Source organism: Elephantulus edwardii, unplaced genomic scaffold (assembly GCF_000299155.1).
Source record: "Elephantulus edwardii isolate Elephantulus edwardi_28Jun2011 unplaced genomic scaffold, EleEdw1.0 scaffold00018, whole genome shotgun sequence".
NCBI classification, from domain to species: domain Eukaryota; kingdom Metazoa; phylum Chordata; class Mammalia; order Macroscelidea; family Macroscelididae; genus Elephantulus; species Elephantulus edwardii.
In genome coordinates, this window is record NW_006399768.1 from 26,705,696 (window position 1) to 26,717,856 (window position 12,161).

Consider the following 12,161-nt stretch of genomic DNA (forward strand, 5'->3'; position numbering starts at 1 on the left):
CACTTGCATGATACATCTTCAAGGATATGAACATGTACGGCTAAGCACAATTGATAACAGTGCATCTAAATTCCAAAATCAATCTCCGTAATAGTCTATGTGTTTCCTATTGCCAAAGGGGCCCTTTAGAGTAGTTAGAGAAGATCTTCACACTGAAACCTACAGTGTCCCTTTTCAGCAGGAATTAGCTAAGAGAAAATGCTAAGCACAATAGAAACACTGCATCTAAATTCCAAAATCAATCTCCCTAACAGTCTACGTGTTTCCTATTGTCAAAGGGGCCCTTTAGAGTTGTGAGAGAAGATCTTCACCCTGAAACCTACAGTGTCCCTTTTCAGCAGGAAGTAGCTAAGAGAATACGCTGTCCCCTTTTCCTTATGAATCAGGGTGAAGTCTCTCTCAGGGAGAAGTGATAGGGAATGGCAAAGGACACACTGACAAAGGAGATTAATCAGAACTGGCTTTGACAAGTACTGTGGCAATTGGACAATTAAAACAGACTTTCAAAGGGGAAAAAAAGAACAAACTGGGGAGGAGGGAAGAGAAAAAGTGCAACAATGAATGAATGAAAACGCAAAATATCTGTAAATGTTCATTAAAATTAATAAAATTTAATATGAAAAAAAGAAATTACTAACAGCAACTAGTAGTGATGATTGCAACCACCAAATGTGCAAGTACACCTTGAGATGGGTGTTATCTATTCCAATGACCTGTGCTATAGTTGACATAAAAAGTCATAATGTTTTCAAAAAAGTGTCTTTATTAGATTGTAGATAAACAGAGTAAGATTAATAAATAAACTGAGCCCTAACCATGACCAGTTTATTATTGTTCAATTTCTTTTTTTTTTTGAACTATCATTCTCAGAATCACCTCACTGAATCAATCCACCTCATAGAGGGCCTTCCCCTCCTACACCGTCCCTCCACCCTCCCAAGCATGATGTCCTTCTCCAAGGACCTGTCCCTCACTGAATCAATCCACCTCATAGAGGGCCTTCCCCTCCTACACCGTCCCTCCACCCTCCCAAGCATGATGTCCTTCTCCAAGGACCTGTCTTTCCTCACAACATGTCCAAATTATGTTAGACAGAGCCTCAGAATCCTTGTCTCCAACCAGCCACCCGGTTTAACCCTTTTCAGGACAAATCTGCTTTCCTAGCATTCCATGGTATTCTCAATACTCTTCTCCAGCACCACAGCTCAAAGGCATCAATTCTCCTTCTATCCTCCTTGGTCATTGTCCAACTCTCTGATGCATAACAAGTGATTGCGAAGACCATGGCCTGTATCAAACACACCTTAGTCTCCCGAGAGACACCATTGCTCTTCAGCACTTTGGAGAGGTCCCTAACAGCAGACTTTCCCATGGCAATGCGCCTTTTAATTTCCTGGCTGCTGGTGCCAAGACTGTTGACTGTGGAGCCAAGCAAACTAAAGCTGTGTACAATCTCAATCTCTTCACCATCCATCCTGATGCTGCCAATTGGTCCAGTGGTGAGAATCTTTGTCTTCTTGACATTGAGCCTCAATCCATATTGTAGGCTGCAGTCCTTGACACTCTGCAGCAGGCGCTTCAGGTCCTCTTCAGTTTCAGCAAGCAGAGTTGTGTCATCTGCATAACGCAGATTGTTGATAAATCGTCCACCAATCTTGACCCCACATTTCTCCTCCTAGAGCCCAGCCTCCCGGATAATCTGTTCTGCATATAGGTTGTAAAGGTATGGAGATAGGATGCATTCCTGGCGTACGCCCTTCCCAATTTTGAACCATGCAGTGTTCCCTTGCTCTGTTCTGACGACTGCCTGTGTCAGAAACAGTGAGATTGGCACAGGACAGAGCAGAGTTTAGGGCTGTTGTACACAGGGTCACTATGAGTCGCAAGCGACTCGACGGCACATAACAACAACAACAACAACACCATTCTCAGAAGCCAAGATGTAGGTAAAATACTAATTTCCTTATTTGTTCTTTTACCATTTATGAATCCACTTCTGTGGTGCAGGCATATTTTGCTAAGTGCTGATTAAGGACTAAAAATGAATGAGCTAGACTTACATACAACCAACACACTCATTGCTATCAAATCAATTCTGACTCAGTGACCCCTTAAGACACACCTGTTGTTATGTACTGTTTAGTCAGAACCAACTCACAGCTGACCTTCCAGAGGAACGATTTTCTGAGGCAGTTTATTTGCAAAGGAGATGCTCATTTTCCTCCTAAAGAGCAGCTGGTAGAGTCAAACCCTGTCCTTTTGGTTAGCAGTGCAATTCCTTACCACTAAGCCACCAGAGCTCCCTATAAGAAAGAGTAGAACTGCCCTACAGGGTTCCCAATATAAATACATCTCTATGGAAACAGACTTCCGTAACTTTCTCCAAGGGAGCCCAGGTAGTTCAGAACTGTTGGCCCCTTCAGTTAGCTGTCCAGCACTAAACTTTTGTACCACAAGCATTCCTTTTCCAAAGCCTAGGAAGAACATCTAAAAGGTATGTACAAAATGGAAAATAAAACAGACTCTAGCATGAATTACTATCTTAAAGGCTCTGGTTATAGGATCTTATTCTAGGTTAAAGAGCATTTCCAGTATTTTGAATGAGCACAAATAGACCCAACAAATGCTAAGCTCTTTCACTTAAATCAAGCTGTTTCACTTTATCTGCACATAAATCTTAAGAAAGTTGTCTTTCCATTTTAAGGAAGAATAAAATAAGTTTTAAGAAGATAATTAATTTGTCTTAAAGTCACCCGATTAACAATTGACAGCCTGTTTCCAAGCTAGGTTTTCTCAATCCAACTTTCCACATGTGCCTCTCAATCAGATCTGGATGAGGTAGTAAATAAAGGTTACATAAGTTTTAGCACAGTCTTCCTGGTATGCACTGCCTAATTCTGCAAGTGTATATTTATCTAAGGGGTGGCACTCAATGTGATGGTGGTAGTTATTCTAAGTAGGAATCTGCAAACACACTAAATAGTCAAACACTTGAAATATCTGGAAGGGCTTTTCAGAGTTACAACAAAACCACATGATTTATGATAAGTACACAGGGTACATAACAGGAGAGTACATCAGAGAGAACAGGTGCAATTTACCCCTGCTCTCTTACTTTCAGGTCCACTCAGTTCCATCTCCTTGGTCAACTACATCACATTATGTGCACTTCTACTTATACAACAGATAGGAACTGTGAAGAAACTGTCAACGAGGGCAGATGTTTATCTCAGAAGAGTAATAAAAATCTATTTACCTGTTTCTTCATCAATTCTGAAAACACCAAGGCCAGAGCCATCTCTAATGGAGTATCGGACCTCTCCATCTCTTCCTGTGTCCTGGTCATTCGCTGACACTGTCATTACTGATGAACCAATGGCCACATCTTCTTTCACAAAGCCCTTTTCCACAAAGCTGGAAAACACTGGTGGGTGTAAGTTCTCATTCACATCAATTACTTCAACTTCAACATAGCAAGTGGAAGATAGAGAAATTGGTTTTCCTTTGTCTTTGGCCCGGACAGTGAGATTATACACTTGCTTCTTCTCAAAGTCTAATTGCTGTACAATTCTAAGGGCTCCACTGAGTTTGTCAACATCAAAGTTTCCTTCTCCATGGTCCAGAAGACTGTATCTCACTTGACTAGACTGTCCTACATCAGGATCATAGGCCTCTAACCACATGATTATGCTTCCTTCTGGAAGGTCTTCTCGAACTTTCACACGGTAATTAGATGGAATAAACCTGGGTGGGTTGTCATTAACATCTTCTAGTGACACTTTCAAAAGTACAGTGGAAAGCAGCTGGGGTTCTTCTTCAGCTTGGTCCCTGGCTTCAATCTTTAAATAATGCACCTGCTGTACTTCACGATCCAAAGGGCGCACGATTCTAACAACCCCAGTCATGCTATCAATTGAAAACTTGTCTGTGTCTGTAAGAACAGAGTATGTCACTTGTCCATTAGGTCCTTGATCTTTATCTATAGCTTCAACCTGGATGATTTCACTATTTATCTCCTTGTCTTCACTTACTTCAACAAAATAGCTCTCCTGTAAAAACTCAGGTGGATTATCATTGGCATCCAGTACAGTGACATCAAGAAGCCGCCAAGCAGCCTTCTGTGGTATGCCAAGGTCATACACAGTAACATTGAGGGTGTATTTATCTGTTGTTTCACGGTCAAGTGGGGATAAAATTTTTAACATTCCTGTTTCCATATCAATAATGAAGCAACTATCTTCATTTCCTCCAGAAAGAGCATAGACTAGTTTACCATTAAAACCAGAGTCAAGGTCAGTAGCATTCATGAAAATGATGTTAGAACCCACAGGATGGTTTTCTTTGATCTCAATACTAGTTGGAAGAATATTTCTAAACTGTGGTGCATGAGTATTAACAGAGTAGGAATCAAAGGAAATATCCTCAACTTCTCCTTGATTGTGTAATTTATTTGCCTGTAGAAGTTTCTCTGCTAGAATTTTGGCAACACCAGTCTCTTCACACTGCAGGTTCACTGGCTTGCGACTGGCAGCCACAGTTATGTTGATATATAATGGTGTGGCAAAATTTTCTCCATCAGTAGCTGTAATTCTCAGACTGTGAAAAGACACCTTTGCACCTAAGCCATCCATCAGTGATTGTGTTAATGACAGTACTCCAGAGCTGGGATTTAAGCTAAACAAACCTAGTTCATTTCCAGTTTCAATCTGGTATCGTACCAACTGGAGTTCATCCGCATCAATAGCAGACACGGTAGTTATTTGCTCTCCCACACCTAAATCCCTAGGAATTGTTCCTTCACAATTTATTTTTTCAAATAATGGTGTGTTGTCATTCAAGTTATTGAGAGTAACTGTAGCCAGAACTTCCACTTCCCTGCGATAGGGTGAACCCCAGTCTGATGCACGAATCCTTAAAGTATATACCCGAGGCATAAGTTCATAGTCCAGGTTTTCTGAAGTGCTCACCACACCAGTGAAATGGTCAATCTCAAATGGCACATGATTTAAATTTGCAATACTGTAAGTCACATATCCATTCTCACCCTCATCAGGGTCTACAGCACTCACACTCATGACACTTGTACCAACTGGTGCATTCTCATCAAAAGATGCTTTGTACGCTACCTGGGTAAATTCAGGGGAGTTACTATTTGCACCTAAGACTTTCACCATGACTTTGGTAGAGGCTCTTCTGTCACTTGTTGTTACTTCCAGTTCCAAAAGGGATGTCTGCTGTCTTTTAATCGGTTCTAAAATGGAAATGAGGCCAGTGTTGTGATTTAGACTGAATCTGGCTTTTCCAGGTGTACTTTTAAAAACATACCTCAAGTGGGAATAATTAGGTGTGGCTTTTACCATGATTACAGGTGTGTTGGGAGGTGCAAATTCACTGATCTCGGCTCGGTAAATATCCCTTTCAAACTTGACTGGCCCAGCTTTGAAACGTGGTGAAGTCACATGAATGACTTTCACAGACGAGAATTGGGGAGGAGTTCCTTTATCTTTAGCTTGAAGTGTCAAATTATAGCCAAAAGAATGGGTGTCCCAATCAATGGTACCAATTGCTTTGATTTTATATTCTTTACTCCCTGGAGAAGATCTAACAGTCCTAAACTGCTGAAGAGAGTCGCCTGCCACAATGCTTAAAGAAGCTATTTCCCCATTAGCACCCTGATCACAGTCCTCCACTGTTATGATCGCATATGTTGGGTCTTGGTCTAGTTCTGATGGTGACAGTGTCACTGCAGCTATCACAGGAGCACATTCATTGGCCTGTTCGACATGAACTGTTAACTTGGCCATGCTGCTGATCCCACTGCTACCATATAATTTCATTCCACGGTCCACAGCAAGAATCTCCATCTCATAGAGCTTGGTCTCTGTATAATCAAGCCTACCAGTTAAAACGACGGCACCACTAGTTGGGTGAATAGCAAACATATCTGTTCGGTCTTTAAAACTGTAGTAAAACTCTCCATTGGTTCCTATGTCTGCATCTGTGGCACTGACTCTTGCAATACTGGTCCTTATGGCTGTGTTTTCAGGTAAAGAAACACTGTACGAGGTTGGTGAGAACAATGGTCTTAAGTCATTTGTATCGAGCACCTGCACTCTGACCTTTGTTCGTGCTTCAGCATTAGTATTTTTTTCGACTGCTTTCACTATCAATGTGTAATGGTCTTTTACTTCTCTATTAAGAATAGCTGTGTTTCCTCCTTTGGTCCTTATTCTTAGAAAACAAAAGTCTCCAAGAACGTACTCCTCGGCTTTGAACAAGTTTTCATTGTCTCCTGAGATGATTTTGTACCTTAATTCCCACAATGGATTTGTAATGTAAATCCCCATCTTTACAGGATGCCCAACATAGGTTTTGGCTGCAGAGTTCTCATGCACAGTGACATTGTACTGGAAATGTGTAAACTGGAGAAAAGTCTGTTCATGTCTTTGGCTTCCATCACTGTCTCCAAAATGCTGGAGGAGGAGGAGCAGGAGCAGAAGCAAGGCCAAATGTTTCCCCATTGCTCAACTCTCAGGAACCTAAAACAGAAAAATGAAACAAGAAAAATTACTTCAGGGGATTAAACAAACCAAAAATATTTTTTTTCTTTCCTAAAATCTCCCTTTTTAACCCTTATATTTTAAAAAGTATTTTATGAATAAATGAAAATCCAACTTTCCTGTAAACTTCAGTTAAAATTAGAAATAAAAAAGGATTTTTCATCAATATAGAATATGAAAAAAAGTTTGTTTTTTTGACTTTTCTTCTGTCTGATAAACTTTTATGTCTAGAACTACTGTTTAACATCAACAATATTTTTTTTCATTTTTCACTAATGTTAAGGAATCACAATTAACATTAAATGAAAGACTCCAATATAACAAACCACATTCTTATTCTTCAATCCTCAAGGCAAATACAGCATTTATTTAAAAAGGTAAATAATATACATGGCTTACATTTACTTTTAAGTATATTAAATGCTCAGAAGCATAATCTTAATGCTACTAACATCCTAAGCGTGCTGAGTTTCCAAAAATTGATTTAAGAGGAAAGAAAACCTCAACAGTAGTTTAATATGGCCATTCATAATGATAAGCTTCTAACTCTAACCCCTTTGCAAAAATTCTCTTCAAAAGACTAACTCTTTGGGGGAATAAAAAGTTCACCTACTATGCAATGTAAAGGTTTATTGTCTCATTTAGCACTGCATTATTATTTAAAGGTAGTAATTATAGCAACAAGTTTGAGAGTGAACTAATTTCTGAATCATCAACATGAGAAGCCCCCCAACAACGAAAAAAGTCACCTTACAACCAAAAAAAAACCAACACACAACTAAAATTCAGCAGCATGATATCAAACAGAACTTCCTCCATTACTGTCAACAGCCTCTCTGATAGTTCAAATACACCAGCGACCATTAGAGAGAAGGATGGACAATGTGTTCCCATACAGTTTACCATCTTACAAATTCACCAAAGTGTCAGCTACGGGTTGGTCCCAACTCGACAGCAATGAGACAGAAAACGGGAGTGAGCAAAAGAGAGTGAGAGGGGGAAGAAAGAGAGAGAATGAGCATGGTCAGCAGTCAGTGTTCACAGAATTTCTACTATTTTCAAGGCACTGAACAACTTGTCATTCAGAAACCCTGCAACAATAAGACAAGAGAATATACACACACAAAAGTTATTATGTATGCAAACACACTCACCAAGCCAAACCCAATGTCTCCGAGTCTATTCGGGCTCACAGTGTTCCTATAAACTGGCCAAAGCATTTCTAAGACACTAAATCCTTACAGAAACAGACTTACCTTTCTCCTGAAGAACGGCTGGTCTGAACTACCAGCCTTTTGGTTAATAGTCAAATACCTTAACAACAATGCCGCCAGATATTTCTAAGCCAGTGAGGGGAGTAAATCAATGTAGTAAGGTGGCACGCTCGGTAGCGAGATTACAGAATGTTGCCTCACTCTGTAATCAGGAGGCAACTTGTAGGAAAAATTGTCTTTAACAATTGGGAATGTAGGCATAGTCCATCGGGCTGAGATCCCCTTAGGAGAAGGAAATAATTAATCCTCAGACCTAATGTAACAAATTGTCTATAAATTTAACTTGTAAATAAACATTCTACAAAACACTATAGCACTGTGCACCCTTGCAAGAAACAGTCATGTCATGTGGATACTGTTGTTGTATGCCATCAAGCTGACTCATAGTCAATTCATAGTGACCCTAAGCACAACAGCTCTGAACCCTGCTCTATTTTGAGCCAATTCCATTGTCTCCAACACACCTACTACCACTATTCCAGGCACTCAGTCAATTCATCTCATCCAGGGTTGTCCTGCATTGTCCCTCCACTCTTTCAAGCCTAATGTCCTTCTCCAAGGCCTGGTCCATCCTGGCAACATGCCCAAAGTGAAGCTTTAAAATCCTTATCTCCAAAGAGCAACCTTATTTCATCCTTTCCAGGACAGACCTGTTAGTTTTGTTAGCAGTCCAATACTTTTCTCCAGCACCACAACTTAAAGGTATCCATTCTTCTATCATCCTTAGTCAATGTCCAGCTCTCTGATGCCTAGCAAGTAACTGTGAAGACCATGGCTTGGATAAGGTGCGCCTTAGTCTCTAGACTGACATCGTTGCTCTTCATTACTCTAGAGAAATCCCTGACAGCAGATTTTCCCAATGCAATTAGACTTTTGATTTTCTGGCTGCTGGAGTGTTGATTGTGGAGCCAAGCAAGCTGAAACTGATAACAATCTCAATGTCTTCATCTATCGTGATGCTACCAATTAGCCCAGTGGTGAGAAATCTTTGTTTTCTTGATGTTGAGCTTCAATCCACACTGAAGGCTGCAGTTCTTGACCTATACCAGCAAATGTCTCAAGTCCTGCTCAGTTTCAGCAAGCAAGGTTGTATCATCTACAGAATGCAGATTGTTGATGATTCTTCCTCCAATCCTGATGCTAATTCCTCCTCAAAGAGCCCAGCTTCCCAAATAAACTGTTTTACATATAGGCTGAAAAGGTATAAAGATAGAATGCATTCTTGTGATACATCTTTCCAGATTTTGAACCATTCAATGTTTCTTTGCTCTGTTGTGATGACTACTTCCTGGTCCAAGCATAAGTTTGCATTAGTACAATCAAATGCTCTGGGATTCTCATCCTTCTCAAAGTTAACCACAATTGGTTGTAATTCACAAAGTCAAATGCCTCTGCATAGTCAATGAAACACAAATAGACATCCCTCTGGTACTCTTTGCTTTAAACTATGATGCATCTAATAATGACTATGATGTCCCTAGTGAATGGCCTCTTCTAAAACCAGCCTGCACATCTGGCAGTTCTGTTCCTGTGCTGTGACAGTCATTTTGAGATCATTTTCAGCAGGATCTTGCTTGCAAGTGCTATTAATGATATTCTTTGATAATTTCCACACTCTGGAGGAATCAAATTTTCTTTGGAATGGGAATATGGATGTGGATACTACCAAAGGGGAAATTAATGGCAACCCAAAGTGCTAGTGGTAACAGTTTGAAATTAATATAGCAACATTAACTCACAGTATTTTAATTCAAGTGACTGCCAACTTAGCCCTATTAGTCATTTCATTAAGGGAAAAAGCAATGAGAGGATTAACTAATACTGAATCGTACTCAACCTGGGACTGTAACATTTTCTCTAGCTATTCCACCTTCCCTTTCAATAGATGGCCATTAGACAGGTTTTTTACCTCTTGAACAATTCTTTTCTCCCAAATCAATCTCTCTCTCTCTCTCTCATGTTGTTCAACAGCTTTAATGTTGGTGTCATTATATGCTGTCAAGTCAGAAAGACTCACAGCTGACCTCCTATGGGTTTTCAGAGGCTGTAAGTCGCACAGGAGGAGGCTGTCCATCTTCCTCCTGGTGAGCAGTTGGAAGATTCAAGCCTTTGAGCTGGAAGCTCTAATACTCAGGAAATTTTCATATTAAAAAATAATCCAGTCACATTCTCAAAACGGATGAAAACTTGAGTTGAATTCAACCTGTATGCTATGAATCTGTTGTGGGACAAAATCATGCTGAAGTGACTGTACAAATGAGGCCTTTAATAAAGTAAAAGCAAGATTCATATAAAGAAAATGCTAAGGGAACTTTGATGTTAAACATGATCTCTTCTAATTATGTTTCCAGAGATATAACTACTTTTACTCTCTTTACAATAAATTATTATACAATGATACTACTGGAAGGACTTAAAATTATTTTGTTTAATTCTACATATAAAAGATTATGTAGTCACTTAACAAAATAAGATAGCACTTTATTTATTTATATTTTTTTTTTACTTTATTATTTTGTGTGTGTTTGTGTACCATCAAATCAGATCTGATTGGTACAGGAGGAGTTTGTCCCTCCTTCTCCAGCAGAGGATCCAGTGGATTCAAACTGCACATCTCTGGGATTGCAGTGCAGCTTCTTGCCACTAGGCCATCAGAGCTCACCAAGATAGCACTTTACATGCTAATACTTAAATATGCTCAGATAATTTACCTGGAAAAACTAAGGTGATCTTATTTATGTTGGTTGTTTACAAAAAAAAAAAAATTAACAAAAACAAGGCCACAGGAATGGATGGAATACCAACTGACATATTTCAACAGATGCTGCCCTAGACGTGCTCACCAGGTTGTGCCAAGAAATCTGGAAGACAACTATTTGGCCAACAGAATGGAAGAGATGCGTATTTATGCACATTCCAAAAAAAAGGTGACCTGAAAGAATGTGGAAATTATCCAACAATATCACTAATATTACACGCAAGCAAAATCTTGTTGAAGATTATCCCAAAACAACTGGTACATTAAGTACATCAACAGAGAACTACCAGAAATACAAGCTGGGTTTAGAAGAGGTCATGGCACTAAAGTGATTATCGTAATGTAAGAAGGATTTTGACCAAAAACAAAAGAGTACCAGAGGAATGTGTATCTGTGGTTCATAGACTATGCAAAGGCATATGACTGTGTGAGGCTAACACTGAGAAGAATGGGAATACCAAAACGCTTGACTCAACCAAAACCTGTACTTGACCAGGAAGCAATCCTCAGAACAGAGCAAGGAAACACTGCACGGTTCAAATTTGGGGGAAAAGTGTGTCAGGGAAGCATCCAGTCTCCATAACTTTTCAATCTATATGCAATCTATAGATCATTCAAGAGGCTAAAGTCTATGAAGAGGAATGTGGCATTAGGCTTGAAGGAATATTCAACAACTTGTGATACAAAGATGACACAATCTTGCATGCAGAAACTGAGGAGGACCTGAAGTGTTTGCTACAGAAGATCAAGGCAAGTAATCTTCAATATAGATTGAAGCTCAACATCAAGGAGACAAAGATTCTCACCACTGGGCCAATTGGCAGCACCATGACAGATGGAGAAGTGATTGAGGTTGTTACTAGTTTCAGCTTGCTCAGCCACAATAAATACTCAGCAGTCAGGAAATAAAAAGATTAATTGCATTAGGAATGTCTGCTGACAGGGACCTCTCCAGAGTGCAAAAGTAATGATGTTAGTATGGGGACTAAGGTGCACCTGATCCAGGCCATGGTCTTCACAATTACTTGCTATGCATCAGAGAACTGGACAATGGCTACAGATGACAGAAGAATCAATGCATTTTAGTCAAGGTGCTAGAGAGGAGTATTAAACACGGACTGTCAAGAGAACTAAAAGGTCTGTCCTGGAAAGGATTAAACCAAGTTTTTCCTTGGAGGCAAGATTTCTGAATCTCTGTCTCACATACTTTGGGCACGTTACGAAAAGTGGCAGTCCTTGTAGAAAGACATATGCTTGGAAGGGTGGAGGGACAGTGCAGGAGAGGAAAACTCTGGATGAGATGGACTGACAGAGTTACTGGGCTAAGTGGGTAGGGGGGTCAAAATCAGTGAGACTGGCTCAGGATAGGGCAGAGTTCAGAGCTATTGTACACAGGGTCACTATGAGTCACAGGCAAGTAGATGGCACATAACGACCAACAGTAACAGTAGCGTAGTTTGTAAAACACTCTTCAATTTGGGTTTCTCTATTTTACACACAGTTAGACCTTGTGTTTTGAAGAAGACTAAGACACGGTATGTAAACTGCCATTTCCATCACTTCTTAACA

General features: G+C 39.9%; 1 protein-coding gene across 1 annotated transcript in view; it reads right to left on the reverse strand.

Moving 5' to 3' along the window:
* FAT1 (FAT atypical cadherin 1) overlaps positions 1-6,521 on the reverse strand; it is a 137,731-nt gene extending 131,210 nt beyond the window's left edge. Inside the window, exon 1 of the mRNA XM_006882264.1 lies at positions 3,257-6,521. Coding sequence (XP_006882326.1) covers positions 3,257-6,521 — 3,265 coding nt within the window. The remainder of the gene's footprint in view (positions 1-3,256) is intronic.
* Positions 6,522-12,161: the final 5,640 nt, after the last annotated feature.